Source organism: Cotesia glomerata, linkage group LG5, assembly GCF_020080835.1.
Source record: "Cotesia glomerata isolate CgM1 linkage group LG5, MPM_Cglom_v2.3, whole genome shotgun sequence".
NCBI lineage: Eukaryota > Metazoa > Arthropoda > Insecta > Hymenoptera > Braconidae > Cotesia > Cotesia glomerata.
In genome coordinates, this window is record NC_058162.1 from 2987898 (window position 1) to 3007581 (window position 19684).

The 19684-nt window shown below is 25.6% G+C and overlaps 1 protein-coding gene across 1 annotated transcript in view; it reads right to left on the bottom strand.

Moving 5' to 3' along the window:
• The window catches only part of LOC123264522, a 107945-nt gene extending 91612 nt beyond the window's left edge, over positions 1 to 16333 (bottom strand). Inside the window, 2 exon segments of the mRNA XM_044727804.1 lie at positions 13765 to 14399; positions 16250 to 16333. Coding sequence (XP_044583739.1) covers positions 13765 to 13855 — 91 coding nt within the window. The 5' untranslated portion in view covers positions 13856 to 14399; positions 16250 to 16333.
• Positions 16334 to 19684: the final 3351 nt, after the last annotated feature.

Below are 19684 nucleotides of genomic sequence, written 5' to 3' on the forward strand. Positions count from 1 at the left end.
TATGAAATCTTGAAAAGACACAAATTTAGGTCAAGACCTTTTCAATAATACTAAATTTAACTTAAAAAAAAAGAAGTCTGGAAAATCCAAAAGTTTACGTCTCATAACCTCATTTTCTATAATAAAATTGATTAAAATAAAATAAAAATATTTTTAAATCTTTCGCGCCATTGTCCACCCAGAAAAAAAGGTACTGCGCATGTATTGTAAGCGAACCTTATTTACATAGATATAGATATACAAACGATAAGTGAATTTTTAGTTTATGGCTAATTATAAATAAACTACATTGAATTAGACCGTGATCTTCGAAAGGACTTAGTTTTAAATCATACTGAAGCGTATAAAAAATAAATGGACTTGATCAGTTAAGTTTTTCGGCAGTTATCGTGACCACGCCAGTTTTCATACATACATTTGATAGCCAGACGTCCACGGAATAATTTTTTTAAACATTTTTTTATTTATTTAAAAAGCAAACTGTCTTTTAAAAATGTTATAAGTATTGAAACTAGTGTTTTTCCATTACATTTATGTGTAAATATTGTTCTAAAAGTACGATAGAAAATAAATAGAGACAATTTTAGTTCAAGAAATCGCTTGATTTTTGTAAGGCGAGTATAGAGCACAACCTCATCCGCTTCGCTTATGAGGCGTGCAAAAAAAACATCTTCATACCGAAACGCCGGAGACAAAATTTTCCTTATTTTCTTAATTATTATTATTATTATCATCATTTCAGCGAATAAAATTTAATTGAAGTGAATAGAAATTACATCAAATTGAATACAAAAAAAATTGCATGTAGAACATAAAAATTTATTTTTATTAAAATCGTGCGGAAAAATTGCAAAGATATTTTCTCGGTAAACTCCGACTCTTATAAACTTATCCACTCTAATCATATATATACATATACATACATCTTAATAACATAATGTGTATCTGAAAATGAAATATAAATCACAAGTTATTTGTTATTTTACACGCGCACCTCTCACGTCTGAACACGGTCATGTCAGGGCCGGTTGTTCACTTTTGCATAAATATTTCTCGATAAAATTATCATAATAATAAAAAAAAATTAGGATCTCGAATATAATTACAATATACTAAGCCTTTCGCTAAATAACATTTTTAAAATAAAATTCTAACTAAAAAAATGTCTAGACTCATCTGAAAAACTAAAAAAAATTACTTATAAATTTAAATTAAAGATCCTGGTATGATATGTACGTAATCATTAATTGTTAATAAATAAGTGGTAATTAATAAATTATAAATGAAGAAACGAGCAAGCGTGAGCAGCGGCCGTTATTTATAAATAAATGCATGTTTGAAGTTTGAATTTTAATTAAAAATAGTATAGGTCGAAAGGACGCGTGACAAATTTAAATCACGAGGGATAAATAATAACTCATCATTAGTCAATATTATTATTATTATTTAATGTAATGAATGAATTATTGTGATCAAGATTCAATGCGACGTTTGCTCCCGTGATTCGATCTATGAACATGTGACTGCGTGAGCTTTATTAGAGGTTGTGCCTACAATTGCCGGCGAATACACGGTGGCTATTCAAGCTCTTTATTAATAAATTTCATGTAACAACGCTGCTTTAATTACTTTATTCAAAATTGATATAATGATGAACTTTGGAGTGATTTTTTGAATTAATTGCAAAATTTATTGGGTAAAAGATTTTGGTTTTTAACTTTGGAAGTTTGAAATAAGTCACCCGGTATAGTTCTCGCTGGTTAAGAAGCAAATTGGAGTTATTGTTGCTGGAGGGTGCGAAATTACGTGAAGGTTATCGAGTTTTATTAGTCATTTAAGGTCGTCTTTTTTCTACATAAATTTACGGTTGGATTATTATTGTTTTAGTATTGATTCAGGAGTTATATTTATTGTAACATTATTTATTGTAATTTTTGAGTTACAAAATTGTATAAATGATAAAAACTAAATGATTTACTTGAACCAAAATGAAATTTCTTTTATTCTATTTCGAAGAATGTATCAAATTTAGTAAATTTTAGGAACAGCCGGCTTAAGAATGTGATACTGTGTTATTTGAATGAATATTTATAGAAATTAATTTTTATAAATCTACACAGAAAATTTTATATTATTGGATCCAAAAAAAAATTTTCTTTCTAATTATTATCTTGAGCGAAAAAAAAATTTATTTGACAAGAAATTTCACTTATTCCAACAAAATTAATTCTCTTGCTTTAAGAAATACGTATCTTGATCCAAGAAAATTTATATAAGTCAAGAAAATCTTGTTGTTTTGAGAAAATTCAGCCTCAAGCTCCAAAAAATTTAGTTCTTGATAGAAAGTAAATTTTCTTGTCTTGAGAAAATTTCTCTCTTGCTCCAAAAAATTAAATATGAAGATAGAAGTAAATTTTAATCAATATTTTTATTGATTAACATGTCAAATGGCAAGATCAAATAATATTTCATCATTTTTTTTCATTCAATATGTATAATTGCACGCTAAAATAATATAAAATAGGTATCAAATATTCAAGAGAAAAATTTTCTCAAGGTGAGAAAATTTTTTTCTCAGCTGAATTGGGTGGCGCTGCTTTCCTAAAGTATCTAAAAATCTTGATCAAATATAAAAATTTATTGTATCAAGTATTTACGATAATTTGAATTAAGAAAAAATTACTTCCACCAAGAATAGAAATTCAAAAAAAATTTTTACTTCAGCCAACACAATTTCGGTCTTCTTTCAGGCACACGAAGATTTTCTTGAGCCAAGAACTTTGTTCTCCAGCCAAGAAATTTTTCTTTCTGTGTAGTGAGGTGCAAATGAGCTGAAACTTGAACGCGGAGGACCTAAGATCGAATCCTGGCCGAGATAAAAGAATTTTTCTTAAAAAAAATTGTTGTTTATAATTTCATTAAAAATAGATTAAAATTCGATAAAAATTCAAGGACAGTAATTGAAATTTTAATTTTTTTTTTTTTTAATGATTACAACAAAATTTCCCATTCTTCACATGAATTATTTACTCAAAATTTCATCAAAATTTCCCCTTAATTCATCTAAAATTTCTACCACAAATAAAATTTTTGTCTCAATAAAATTTCTTCTTGCTTTAAAACAGCGTAGATCTTCAAAAAAATTATTTTTTATTCAAATATAAACCTTTTTTTCAGTATTATAGTTCACTGAAGCTACTTTTGAAGACTGGAGAACACTATTGAGTTCACTAGCGAATCAATAGAAAAAAAACATAGAGATATGAAATGGTAAACAATGCAATTAGCATTACTATTCATTACACACCATGACGATGCATAATGAATTCAAAAGACAAATAGCATTAAATTAAACGATATTTTAAAAAATTTAACCGGCACGTGATTAAACCCACGAGGTCGTGGTTAATAACACTCTCTAACAGATATAAACAGGTAATAGCAGGTAGGTGTAGGTACAGGTACTATGCAAACAGTACTATTGTACAAACACGGATAATCTTACGGAAGAAAATGACTCGAAAAAAAATATAATGATGTCGTAATTAACCGTGGCTTATACTGCTAATGTGATGCGAGGCTACGGAAATAAGACTCGGAATAATTATGCGACTATTTGTCTCACGTTTCCGTATCCGAGTCGGCATATCATTATTGTTATAATTATTATTACCATTACATTACTACATCTCTATAATTATCGAATTATTGCACTAATAAAATCAACATCTCGATTCACTCAATTAGACCACACCCCGCTAGAGTAATATTAATATCTCTATTATTACAATAATTCATTTTCATTATCGCAAAATTATATTATAATTCATAATTTATTTTATTTTTTTGTTGTACTAATATAATAATTGTAATTTACAATATGCTAAGTGCAAAACAGAATTTAAAATTAACAGCACACAATAATTTAGCAAGGCGTTGGCTCACCCGATCACGCTAAAATAATCATCAGTGTCTCTGTTGTTAAAACTTCCATACAAGACTTTTACAATCAAGAGAAAGTATATTTTGCGATTAAATAACCTCCGAATGGAAGGTTTCGTTTTTATTTATATTATTACGTGTCATCGAACTCATTTATATGTATATATAATATATATTTTTTACACAAATTTATACAACAGATTTTTTATTATTTTATATTATAATATTTATGTGAGTTTTTTTGATTGAAGATTTAATTATTTGATGAGTATTTTTTTTAATTTTAAAGATAACTTAAAAATTAAAAATTATAAAAATTAACAATGACTCATTTTTGATGAGTGTTTTTAAACATAACAAAATAATCAAATTATTTTGAAGTTTGAAAATTATTTTATCGGAAATTTGAAGAGTAAAAAAGGAATTGTTTTTTTTTTACAAAATTACAGCTAAAATTTTTATTATTGTTTTAATTTTTTTATTGAAAATTTCTACAATAATTATCCTTTATTATTGTTAATAATTAAGAAAGTTGTAATTTTTATCTAAAAACTTAATTTTTATTTTATTTAATATTATTTTTAGTGTAATAATAAAAAAAAATGGAGCAAAAATAAAAAGAATTCTTTTGAAAAATAGCGACAAAGTAAACTAGCATAAAAAATAAAAAATGATTGACAAGTCAGGTAATAAATTCACCTTGATAATACTGCAGACAGAAAACTGAATTTTAATTACTTTGAATACTATGTTAATACTTCCGCTTTCGACTAACATGTTGCAAATATGAGAGGAAGAGTATCAAAAATAAAAATAAAACTACATAAATAAAATTGAAATACCAATCCTGTCTGCTGTGGTAATAAATCAAATGAAACTGTTTTGATGAGTTATAAATACATATTTTATTTATTGTTCATTATTATTTGTCATTATATATTATATCACATTTAATCAATCATAGTTCCAAGATACAGGGTCGCGTAAATTATTTAACCAGGGTCAATCCAGTTTAAATTGTTTGACTTGAATTTATACTGATAAACTACTTAATACTCAGCCTTCGTCGGCAAACAGTTACTTAATCTAATTTCAATTTATTAACAATTGTATCCACTTTATTATTATCTTATTCATTGTACAGATTTTAATTTAGAAAATAAGGATTTTTTATTGACCATTGTGTTAAAAAAAAATAACATTTATTATTAATGATGATGACTAAAAATATGGTTAATTTCAAAAATTAAATTGTAAAAAAAAGTTTTTGATTCTTTTTTTTTTCTGTCGTGTTAAAGTCAATAAGGAAAAATATCGCAATCCTGCGACCTTTTTATGTTTTTATTAAATGAATTTTTTTTTTTAATGTAACATTTTATAAATTGTTTTTCAATGTTAAAGAATATTAAGCTGTAATGAGTTTGTATACTTTTAAAATAAAAAGAATATGATAATTTGAATTTCCAATTTTTGTCCAAGAGCTAAAATTTTTACAAATTATACAGAAAGAAAAATTACTTGACTGGAGAACAAAATTCTTGGCTCAAGAAAATTTTCGGGTGCCTGGAAGACCGAAGTTGTGTTGGTCGAAGTAAAAATTTTTCTTGAAATTCTATTCTTGGTGGAAGTCATTTTTTCTTAATTCAAATTATCATAAATACTTGACACAATAAATTTTTATATTTGATCAAGATTTTTAGATACTTTAGGAAAGCAGCGACACCTACTTCAGCTGAGAAAAAAATTTTCTTACCTTGAGAAAATTTTTCTCTTGAATATTTGATACCCATTTTATATTATTTTAGCGTGCAATTATACATATTGAATGAAAAAAAATAATGAAATATTATTTGATCTTCCCATTTGACATGTTAATCAATGTAAACATTAATGAAAATTTACTTCTATTTTTATATTCAATTTTTTGGAGCAAGAGAGAAATTTTCTCAAGACAAGAAAATTTACTTCTATCAAGAACTAAATTTTTTGGAGCAAGAGGCTGAATTTCCTCAAAACAACAAGATTTTCTTGACTGGAGAATAAAATTCTTGGCTCAGGAAATTTTTCGGGTGTTTGAAGGAAGACCGAAGTTGTGTTGGTCGAAGTAAAAATTTTTCTTGAAATTCTATTCTTGGTGGAAGTCATTTTTTCTTAATTCAAATTATCATAAATACTTGACACAATAAATTTTTATATTTGATCAAGATTTTTAGATACTTTAGGAAAGCAGCGACACCTACTTCAGCTGAGAAAAAATTTTCTTACCTTGAGAAAATTTTTCTCTTGAATATTTGATACCCATTTTATATTATTTTAGCGTGCAATTATACATATTGAATGAAAAAAAATAATGAAATATTATTTGATCTTCCCATTTGACATGTTAATCAATAAAAACATTAATGAAAATTTACTTCTATCTTTATATTCAATTTTTTGGAGCAAGAGAGAAATTTTCTCAAGACAAGAAAATTTACTTCTATCAAGAACTAAATTTTTTGGAGCAAGAGGCTGAATTTTCTCAAAACAACAAGATTTTCTTGACTTAAATAAATTTTCTTCGATCAAGATACGTATTTCTTAAAGCAAGAGAAGTAATTTAGTTGGAATAAGTGAAATTTCTTATCAAAAAAAAATTTTTTTTTCGCTCAAGAAAATAATCAGGAAGAAAAATATTTTCTTGGCTCAAACCTTTTTTTCTGTGTATGTTTCTTGGTTCAAGAATTTTTATATTATGCCTAGTGAATTTTTTTATTACACTGTAAAGTACTTCTATTTTTTTTCGGCTTAAAAACAATTTTCAAATAAACATCTTAAAAAATATTTATTATTATTATTAAATAAATTATTCTTCGCTCAAGATAATACTCTGACACAGGGTCATTAATAAAAATTATTATGATCATCATTACGTATTTAATAGTCTGAATTCCAAATACTTTTTTGTAAATCTTGATTATCCGAGTCATTTTCAATGTATGATCATTTACATTGGGAATTCCGAGCCTCCTCCCGACACCGTAATAAGACCGGTGTCTCTTATTTTATATACGTATAAGTATCAGGATATTTTTTATAGCCTCGTTTACCATGACACATGGAAATATACTGACCGGAAGAAATTGCCACTGTCACACTGACATTATTAATATTTTATTGTGTTGCTCATTACGCTGATTATTTTTTACTTACAAATCTTTTTTTAAAATTTATTTTATTATTATTTTTATTTTTATTTTGTATTATGGTAAATTTGTTAAGACAGCTATGACCTTTCAGAGTGACACGTGCTGATTTTAAAAAAGATTTAAAATAAAAAATATAAAAGATTTAAAATGAAAAATAAAAAAGATTTATTTTATCGTGGAATTATTTGCGGTGGTATCCAAAGATATTTATATTTTTAATTCTGTTGGATCCAAAAAAAGAATCGTATCTATGCCAAGGATTCAAGTCTTAATGACTCGGGTTTAGATTATTGTTATTATCACAATTAAATTTTAAATATATATATATTTTTTTTAATTAATTAATCAATAAAGAATAATTATAATAATTAATGGTAGACGGCGGATTTTGCGTTTTAAATTTTAGTAAAGAATTTTAAAAATGCAAATTCGTGTATTTGAGGAAGCATTTACGCTGTTAATATTTACGAAGATTTATATTTGCAGATAAATGATTAAGAATTTGCTGATTGACTGTAAATATTAATTTTTTCTTCGAGAATGCTAATTTTACTGCTTTAAACAATTTTTTCTCTTTGGGTCCAGTTCAAAATTCTGAATATAAGGATCGGTTTCATGTTTGGTTGAATTTATTTATCCTCAATTTTACAATATTTAAAAAAAAAATAATAATCTGTGTTATCAAGAGAATGAGCAAAATTTTGTGGCCAGTGTATTTATATTATAAAATGGGTTTTTTATGGTTAAATTTGGTATCGTTGTGAAAAGTCTTGACCTGGAGTTGTGTCTTTTCAATGTTTCATATCATTCTCACCGATAGGCGATTTATGATAATATGTATTCAGGCTGCATTCGAAAATGCTCTATCTCTAGATACATAATTAAGAAATGACCTTGTATCTCGTGAATTATTGACATTTTTATAGATATAAGCTCATCCCGATGTTATACTCATCGAGACCTTTCATTTGAGTACCCACATCATTTTTTCATATATTAATATATATTATATGGGTGATTCTCTGTAAGGATGTTTTTTGCTGTCCCAGGCATTTTTTTATTAGAAAAATTGTTATTTTGTTACTAAAAAAAATTTATTTCGAAAGTAAAGAAACATTTCTATTTGGAGCATTGAAAACTAAAATGGAATAAATTTTGGTTTTTTTGCTATAAATTCGTAAACCACCGAAATGTCAGTTCCCTGGGCTGTCCCAGTCCCAAAATTAAAACTTTAAGATTAAATTTTAAGTTATTCTTCAATAATATATAATTTGATCCATAATGTTTATAAACTTAATTAGTTAACTAACAATCTTCTTCAATAAAAAGTACCGAAAGTAAATTTGTTTCATTAAATTCATTAAACCAAAGTTTGTCCCAGGCATTTTAAGATCAGTCCCCTGCCAGAAGTACAAAGCCAAAAAAAAAATCTAGCGAGTTATTTTACCTTTTGTAAGGTTTATAAGGATCTAACTAGCCGTAAGTTAATAACCATAAGGCTGTTAGCGCTTTATCGCCATTTTATTTAGTGTCAAAGCACCGTTTTTTTCTGGAAATATGTGACTGGGCCACTTCAAAACTCAGTCCCCTGGCAGCTATTTTTGTTTATAATTTATTTATAAAATTGGATCCATAAGTCTTAATATTATTCTAATTAATGTAAACATTCATTGAGAACTTGAAAAAGTTGAATGCATTGAAATAGTTTGCTTGATTTTTCTCAATTTGATAAAAAAAATCAGTCCCCTGTCATGTTATATGGCAAAAGATACACAAATATCGAAAAAGCAAAAATTAATTCGGCTGTTTATTTATTATAATTAAGCTGATAGTTTTGTAGCCCTTGTTAATTTTTATTCTTATAAAATCAAAAATAATTTGGTCGGACAGTTTTGTACAGATTTAAGACGTCCTTACAGAGAATCACCCATATATATGTATATATAAAAAATATATAAAAAATTTAAGAAAGGACAGTGCAATTTAACATAATCAAGAAATGACCTTGTATCTTGTAAAATAATAACATTTTAAAAGATATAAGCTCATCGCGATGTTACACTCATCAAGACCTTTCATTTGAGTACCCACATCAATTTTTCATATATTTTTATATATTATATGTATGCATATATGAAAATGCATGTGGGTATTCAAATGAAAGCTCTTGATGAGTGTGACATCGAAATGAGCTTATATCTTTAAAAACGTCAATAGTTAAAAAAGTACAGTGCAATTTAACAAAAATCATCAATTTGATAAAGCAAAATTTTATTTATTTATAGTTCACAAATTACAGCAGTCACATAGCAACTGCAAGGTTACCAGTAATAATAATTTCTACAAAAAAAGAAAACCATACTTCTGATATAACACATTAGACATCCGACCTGACATAAATAAATTTTTGAAAGGCGGTGTTGAAATAAATAACGAGTTTTTCTTTATTTCTCAGAAGAGAGTAAATAAACTTTGTAAATCGATTAAATTATTTTTTCTACCACCTATAACCTAAAAATTTGACTTTCAGAAAGGAAGAGAAACTCGAAAACGGATAAAATGGTAAAGTAATGACAAATAATAAATAATAATTTAAATTTAAATATTAAATGTCATTAAAAGTTCAACGAAAAGACGCCCGTTATGAAAAACACGCCCGAGGCACTGGAAGGGAAAAGCCGATTGAATAATCAGTAATCACACGATATCTCGGTGATCGTGTTCCCTGGACATGAGCACCGAAAAAGCATTCCGGCCTCCATAAATAAATATTTTATTAATTTAAACAATCAGCGATTCAGGTCGCTCCGTGAGCTTACCAGCCACTATAATATAATATGGACTTTTTAGGCTAGTTGAGTTTATGCAATTGATTTATTAACTTTTCGGTCAATGACTTCACGTGGAAAAAAACAATAATTTATTATTAATTTTAATTAATATTAATAGCAAATATGGTGTAATAATAACATTTAGAAAACTGGTAATCAGTGAGTGAGGAAACAAATGTCGTGTAACTGCCGATTCCTAATTCATACGAAAGTCAAGATACTCATTAATACGGGATTTATATCTAAAATAATAAATTTCAAAAAACCGGCTCATAAATCTTTATATTTAATCCTTCTGTCATATATATATATATATATATATATACGAGCGTGGTAATATTATAATTATAATTATAATTATATTATACATGTACAATGTACATCATGAATAAAATTTAAATACACTTACTACAATAAAGACTGGATGAAATAAGTTGAGAAAATTAAATAAGGAATGAATCGATACATAATCTTCAATCATTAAATCGATTCAAATATTATAATGGCCTTGTAAATCTCTCGTCCTCGGGCATCTCGTATACTTATATGTAAGTAATATCACTACAGATATATTACTTTTATATAGATGTGTAACGATGCATATTAATATTAATATCGGTTTCTTTCAGAGTAAAAAGAGGTAAATGTACGCGCCGGGTTCAGTCATTAGATTTATTCGACGAAAAAATAATTCTTATTGTAATTTTTTTGAAGAAAAATAATTCTATAAAATTTTCAACTAAAATTTACGTCAAAAGAAAATCGAAGATTTATTTTTTTTTTTTTTGGTGAAAATTTAATTTTCCAGAAGAAAAGTCTTTTATATCTTCATTGAAACTCAGAATTTTTATTTCAATCGACTAATTTTTATAACATTTGAATTTACTTTTTAAATTAATTGTAACTAGCAACTTTGCAGTCACTATGTGACTGCCAGGACTTGTGAACTGTAATAAATAAAATTTTGCTTTATTAAATAATAACTTTTGTTAAATTACACTGTAATTTCTTAAATATTGACATTTTTAAATATATAAGCTCATCCCGATGTTACACTCCCCAAGAGCTTTCATTTGAGTACCCACATGCATTTTCATATATTTTTCATATATACATATATATAAAAAATATATAAATATATGAAAAATTGATGTGAGTACTCAAATGAAAGGTCTTGATGAGTGTAACATCGGGATGAGCTTATATCTTTAAAAATATCAATAGTTCACACGATACAAGCTCGTTTCTTAATTATGTTAAATTGCACTGTACTTTCTTAACTATTGACGTTTTTAAAGATATAAGCTCATCCCGATGTTACACTCATCAAGAGCTTTCATTTGAGTACCCACATGCATTTTCATATATTTTTCATATATACATATATATATATAAAACATATAAATATATGTAAAATTGATGTGGGTACTCAAATAAATGGTCTTGATGAGTGTAACATCGGGATGAGCTTATATCTTTAAAAATGTCAATATTTCACAAGATCAAAGGTAATTTCTTAATTTTGTATCTAAAGATAGAGCATTTTCGAATGCAGCCTAAAAACTTATTATCATAAATTGACTATTGGTGAGACTTTTGCGATATTCTAATAAAGTAATGTTAATAAAACTATAAATTTATATAAACCTATAAATAATATTCTTTCATTAACTGGAAAATTTGAAGATAATTTGGTACGGTGATTTTTATTAAACTTTACTAAGTTATAATTGTACCAAGCGTTAAAAGATAATTGTACTCTACTGTAGTGTCAGTAATAAGTTTTCCTTATTCAGTCCTGCTTATCATTGCTACTTCATTGTACAAGAAGAAAATAATAAAAATTCATCGACAAAATGTATTTAATTTATAATTGATTTAAAATTATAAGCCAATTTTTAATCACACTATTGGAACGGATTGATAGCCTAAATGAAGTAAAGAATATTTCAATGTCATCAATAAGTATATTTATCGAAACGAGTTCATTGCATTTAGAATAAAATTTAATCTAGGAAAAAATAAAAAATATTGTTTTCGCAATATCTAGATAATGTTGTATGTCATTTAATCTGAATTCGCGATCGGCAAGATCTCGATACACCTAACCGATTAAATAAAAAAGTGTATATGGAAATAAGGAGTTAGATATGAAAGATACACACTGTCGATGTAAAGACCCAAATGATTTATTGGCTATTGATTATTAAGTAAGCTTTGTTAACACGTACCAGTAATTATAAATTAAAGATTTCAAAGAATAAATAAATATGTATGGATACACGGAAAAATGTATTTTTTTTCTTACTCATTTCATTAGTAAATAATGATGAATTGCAGCATAAAACTGTCAATTAAATAAAATAATTGTATTATTTTTTTCAAGTAAGTAATATCTACACAGAAAGCAAAATTACTTGACTGGAGAACAAAATTCTTGGCTCAAGAAAATTGCCTGAAGAAAGACCGAAGTTGTGTTGGCTGAAGTAAAAATTTTTCTTGAAATTCTATTCTTGGTGGGAGTGATTTTTTCTTAGTTCAAATTAACATAAATACTTGATACAATAAATTTTTATAATTGATCAAGATTTATAGATACTTCAGGGAAGCAGCGCCACCTATTTCAGCTGAGAAAATTTTTCTTGTGAATATTTGATACTCATTTTATATTATTTTAGCGTGCAATTATACATATTGAATGAAAAAAAAATGATGAAATATTATTTGATCTTCTCATTTGAAATGTTAATCAATAAAAATATCAATGAAAATTTACTTCTATCTTTTTATTTAATTTTTTGGAGCAAAAGAGAAATTTTCTCAAGACAAGAAAATTTACTTCTATCAAGAACTTAATTTTTTGGAGCAAGAGGCTGAATTTTCTCAAAACAACAAAATTTTCTTGAGTTAAATAAATTTTCTTGGATCAAGATACGTATTTCTTAAAGCAAGAGAATTAATTTTGTTGGAATAAGTGAAATTTCTTGTGTCAAAAAATAATTTTTGCTCAAGAAAATAATTAGGAAGAAAAATATTTTCTTGGCTCAAACCTTTTTTTCTATATATTTTCGCTCTTTACTTTTTACAACATTGTTTACATTTATTTTTTCGATGTGTAAAAATTTTTACATATTTATATACTTGTTATGTATGTATATGAAAATTGTTTTAAATATGACATGAATATATGCAGCCACGTGAACTGGAACGTAACGAGTTTTCTCAGCTTCAACCGATTGGCATTTAACATGCGTGATATTACGCAATGTTGTTTTATACTATACTGGCTTAAGGGATTAATTAATTCTTATTATTATTATATTTATTTTAATTATTTAAAAGGGTCATTATGTTTATCTAATATAAACTCTTATTTTTTTTCATTATTAATAATAACAATAATAATAAAAATTTTAGAGATATTATTATTAATATTATTAAAAAATAAAAAAATTACCCTCATAATTATATTTAAATAATTATACATTACATAAATTACCAGGAATTAAATAAATTATTAATTAACTAATAAATTAATGAACCAGTACTATATATTATTGTTCATACCGATTTGCCGTATAATTTTATCGATTATTTAAATATCGTATTAATTTCAATAAAAAAAACTGAATAATTATTATAAACAGTTTTTTTTTAAATATAATTACACTATTATATTCTATATTTACATGTAATGAAGTAATTAATCGATTTTAATGGACTTTTATAACTAAGAATAAGTATTTTCACAGTGATAATTAATGAGCGTATTAAATATTCATAAAAAATATAAAATTACTCACCATTATCAATCGGCGGTTGTTGTAACTGATGTAGATGTGCATAGTAATAATGATGGTGCAAAATGCACTCAAGATCAGTGCAATTTAGCATTTTCCACGACTACGCGTCCTCACCACCTTCGTCTCAAGGACAATAAATGTTATTTCTCTTTCTCTTTAAATTCTCTAAAATAAATAATAATAAAAAGCACTTACACAAACACTTGACTAGATTGTCTTAAATTTTATTTTATATATTTAATATGAGTAGAAACACGTTTACACGCACCGCACTGCACTGAGATAAATGTCATTGACTAATTTAAAAATGTCATTTATTTAATTACTCAATATTAATGTCAATTAACCCATTTTTAATGATATTAATATTAACAAGATTCTGATATTGTTAATTTGTTTTTAGTACTTAAATATTTAATATTTATTTCAAATTTCCTCATTCAAATTACATATTTTATTGAACTTCCTGTCTTTCTTAGATTTGACCTCTAGTGACTATTTTATTTCCCTTTGAAAATTGACAACGTTTTATTTAGTTCAAAAGTCATTTACTGACATTTGTCATTCTCATTTTCTTCAATTATCTCATCAACAATTGACGTTGTCTTGTTTAAATAATACACATTATATTTATACTACGAAAGACAACAATACTAAAGTTAGCCGAGGTTTTTAATTTTTTGATTTTTTTTCATTTATTAAATTATAACTAAAAAATATTTTTAAAAAATTGCATTTATAGTTTTTCAATATTTTTACAAATGAAAATTTTTTTTTAATAATTTTTTAAATGAAAAAAAATTCTAAAAATTGTTTAAATGGCTGACTTAATTTTTATCAAAAAACAAGTTTGGAAGATCCAAAAGTGCACGACTCATAATGATTATTTTATTATGAAATATTTATAAAATAAAGAATGTGAAAAAAAATATGTAAAATAGATAAAATTGCACGATAATACGTACGCGCTTCTAGTAGGATAAATGTACACAATATATATGTATATATATAGTCTTCTAGTTTTCGTTTTATTTTATTAATTGTATATAAACGACACTGAATTACCTAGCGATTCGCATTCATTGACCTATAATTCTTCCAAAGAATTAAAAAAAAAAAAATTTAACTCAATTAGTGGATTTTTTCGCAAGCTACAGTGTTTCCGGAGTTTCATACATGACAGGAAAATTTTTTGACCTACTTTGATGTGTTTTTCCGTTTCTATTTTACTAAATAAATTTTTAAAAAGTGTCAAATTAATCTCCATTAAATTATCTTGACAATAGTATGCAAAATATCTCGATTTCGTGAACTAACAAGACTATAATAATAAAACTAGTCGCCGAAAAAAATTTTTCAATCGTAAAGCACTCTCTGATGCTTCGCATCATGAGTCGTGCAAAATTTATTTGTTTGTCATAAGACTCTTTAATTATAATTATTACAATAAAAAAAAACTTTGGAAAATCCAAAAGTGCATAACTCATAATACTTATTTAATTACAAAATATTCATAAAATAAAAAACTTGAAAAAAATGTATAAAACAGCTAAAATAGCATGATAAAGCTTACGCGCCTCAAGTAGGATAAATGTACACAATATATATAGGCATACAGTCTTCTAATTTTTGTTCTATTTTATTAATTGCACATAAACGACACTGAATTACCTAGCGATTCGCATTCATTGACCTATAATTCTTCCAAAGAATTAAAAAAAAAAAATTTAACTCAATTAGTGGATTTTTTCACAAGCTACAGTGTTTCCGGAGTTTCATACATGACAGGAAAATTTTTTGACCTACTTTGATGTGTTTTTACGTTTCTATTTTACTAAATAAATTTTTAAAAAGTGTCAAATTAATCTGCATTAAATTATCTTGACAATAGTATGCAAAATATCTTGATTCCGTGAACTAATAAGACTATAATAATAAAAATAGTTGCCGAAAAATATTTTTCGATCATAAAGCACTCTCTGATGCTTCGCATCGTGAGTCGTGCAAGATAAAAAAATAGAACACTAATATTAAATTAATCAAAAGGGTCGTTGCACGTATTAGAGAAATCTTATTAATAGTGAAATCCGTATATTTTATCCGCGTATACACACTCTTCGAGCTAATGTACATACACAATCTCCTAGCTGCAAATCACGCATACTAACACTTTCTAAAGTGTCAATGGTCATTAAACAACAAATAATTTATAACTTATAACTTATTATCAACAAAACTTTTTTTTACCTTTACTTTATTTATAATATTTATTTCCGGGTACTGTGAGCTACTAAAATTTTTCCGCGATACTCTACCATACATTGACCATTATTATTATTTTTATTATTATTACCATCAGATTCAAGGTCAAGTTGTTCAATGACGAGATCAAAGCCAAAGTTCGTCGACTTAAATCGAGGACAACTAAGATTTGCAAGGCCGAAAATTGCTCTTTTTAATTCATACTCTTTAATTTATTACTTACATTATCCGGCGCTTCCTCAAAAACTTTCCGGGCACTTTTAAATCTTCCTTTAAATTTCCCGCCAATTTTTTTTTCACATCTCTGCTAATAAATAATTAAACCGATTAATTAAAACACTCTAATAATATAAAAAAATAACAATAACAAACCTTTTAAAATAAAATAAACTGTTGATTAAATAAGTAATGAATAATTAACACAACACTACACACGTTAATTAATTAAAACCAGTAATTTAAAAATTAAAAAATTATTTTTGACACTAAAATTCAAGACAGCTGACACGACACGACACTTAAAAAAAAAATCCGTGATTTAAAAATTAATGCAAGTAATTAATTTTAAAATAATTATTAGCTTGTTGTTGCAGTTGTCGATTAAAATAAAAAGTGATTTTTTCTTTAACGATATGTGACCGCGAGCGGGTTTGTTGAGCGAATGTGTTCTCAGCAAGCTGGTCCCCGTTTGATTCAATGCTCTGTGTGTGGGACCGTGTGAGTGTGGGTCACTCAGTCACTTTACTTAAATGTTGGCATGTATTGATGCCGAGTAAAACAGAAGGTAGAGTCGTTGCAATAAAGCCACTTACTTTCCACTCGCTATCTGTTAAAATATTTTTAATTATTCCATTTAACGATTACTTACAATAACAATTATTATTTTGTTACCATTCATTGTTATTAATCACTCTAAAATATTAAAAAAAATTTAATTATGAATTTTAAGAGGTAATTTTAAATAAAAATATCAAAATCTTAATGATTTTATGAGAAGAAAATTCTTTTTTGCGTTTTGCAAAATTTTGAATTTTGCGCCTGCGCGCTTTTTTCCCGCGCATGACAATATGGCGGCGGAAATAAAAAACCGGTCTCATTATTAAATAATTGACATTTTGTTTAAAATGTTTACTCATTAGTTTCATTAGTTATGTAAATTTAAAGTGTAAGTAATTATTTTAGACGTTTAAAAATATTTATACTTATAATTGGACCGTTGTCAACGTATTTTTTTTTATTTTTTATACGTTGCGTATTTTAAGAGTAAAATTAAAGTATTTAGTGGATTTTCAATATTTTTTATTATTGTTTTTTAATTATTTATTGCTTGTGATTAGATTTTTCTCGTGCTGGACTTTAATTAAGGAGATTTTATAGGAAAAATGGTAAATTTGTACGGAGCGATTGCGATACATGCTGACGGCTGGACCGATGACTGGAAACTGTCATGGCGGCCAAGGTGATGACTGAGGGGGGATATTTTGGCGCCAAAAATTTTCTGTTTTTTTTTAAATGATTTATTTAAAAAAATTACTTAGATTTTATTATTAAAAATTTTTTGCATAATATTACTGGAATTAAAAAACGTCTAAACAATTTTTTATTTTATCTAAAAAAACAAATTTTTAGTTTTTTTTAATGAAAAATTTTTTTTTAACTTTTTACATGAAAATGAAGGTAACCGACATTTAAAAATTTCTAGAAATTTTTTATTGAAAAAATTTCAATTAAACAATTAAAAAAAAAAATTTCACATGTAAAAAACTTGAAAAACTATAAGTGCAATTTTTTAGAAATATATTTTTAGTTGTAATTTAATTAATAAAAAAAATCAAAAATTTTTAGACGTCTGCTAACTTCAGATGAAAATTAAATTAGCCGAAATCTGAAAATATTCATAATTATTTTTATTGGAAAAATTGTTACAATAAAATTAAAATAAAAAATTTCACATGTGTAAAATTAGTAAAATTATCCGTGAAATTTTTTTTAAGTATTTTTTTACTAGCAATTTAATTGTTGAAAAAAAAAAAGAAAAGTTTTTGAACGTCGGCTCACTTTAGTGTCATTTTTTTATAATAATTTATATAAAAAAAAAATCTTTGAAATTTCTAAATATCTGTTAATTTTAGAATTACATTATTTATTAAAATAAAAATTACATTTACAACAAAAAATTATTTGAATACAAATAAATATTTTAAAATTGTCATAAAAATTTCTTATTTTAATACACCTGAGTTGTTTTATTGTGATTTTTAAAAAACATAATTTTTTTGTACAATATATAAACTTTTTATAAAGTAAATTTCCCAAAAATTTATATTAAAAATTGCTCTTATATAAAATGTATATTATACTTATTTATATAAACCTGTATTTTATCACGGATATAAAAAAAACTAATTAACAATTAAAAACACATTTTCTCGGAAACTAAAATAAATTTGTTAACAAAAAATTTTACACTGAATTTTTAAGAGTCTTTATATTACACGGCAATAAAAACATTAATTAACAATAAAAATAAATCTTTAAAATTAATCAATTATCTGTTGAGTATAAAGAGTGCCTATGCACGATGAATTAATGATAAATGTGTTTATAAATAAGTAATGAATATATCATTTAATAGTTTTTAAAACTTTCGCCTTCATGACGAGACAATTTAATTCGAAACTCAATGTGATGTAGAAGTATTTTTTATATAGTAATAGAGAAAGACTGAGAGCTCGTGACTTTTAACGATTTAAGCTATCAATACATATATGTACAGAGATGTATAATTATATACATATATATAGTCTATTGTATATTTCACCTGAACAATATAATACAAAGTGTAAAGTATTTTCTCGAGTTTCTCAATAACTAACACACAAGCGATTTAAGCTTCAATTTTTTTACGTTATTCTATTTAAAAAAGATAAATAAGATCGTTTTTACTGATAGTGTATATGGAGGTGTATTTCACTTAGAAATAACCAGGTAGCTTCCTTTTTGATCGGTATTTATTATAAATCTACTTGTTTAGACTCGATGTCGCCGGTTCATCTAGTTTATAGTTCTAGTTTTCTCGAATATCGTATCTGGTTCCATTCGTCTGTCCTACATTTTGTACAAGATTTATTTAAGTGACACGATGATACAATTTTATTTACACTTTCTCTGTTAAATTATTTATTTTTTTAATTGTACTTTTTTTTAACCAATCATTATTCTTTTCAACTAATATAAATTTATTTTTTTTATTAACAATAAACTAAATTATCTAAAAGATTTTATGCACTTAGATTTAATGTTCAGATTTTTAAAAATTCATTTTGGAATTTTTATACAATTATTTTTTTTTAAATAAACTTTACTACAGAAAAAAAGGTTCACTTGAGCCAAGAAAATATTTTTCTTCCTAATTATTTTCTTGAGCGAAAAAAAAAAATTATTTTGACACAAGAAATTTTACTTATTCCAACAAAATTAATTCTCTTGCTTTAATAAATACATTTCTTGATCCAAGAAAATTTAAGTCAAAAAAATCTTGTTTTGAGAAAATTCAGCCTCTTGCTCCAAAAAATTTAGTTCTTGATAGAAGTAAATTTTCTTGTCTTGAGAAAATTTCTCTCTTGCTCCAAAAAATTAAATATAAAGATAGAAGTAA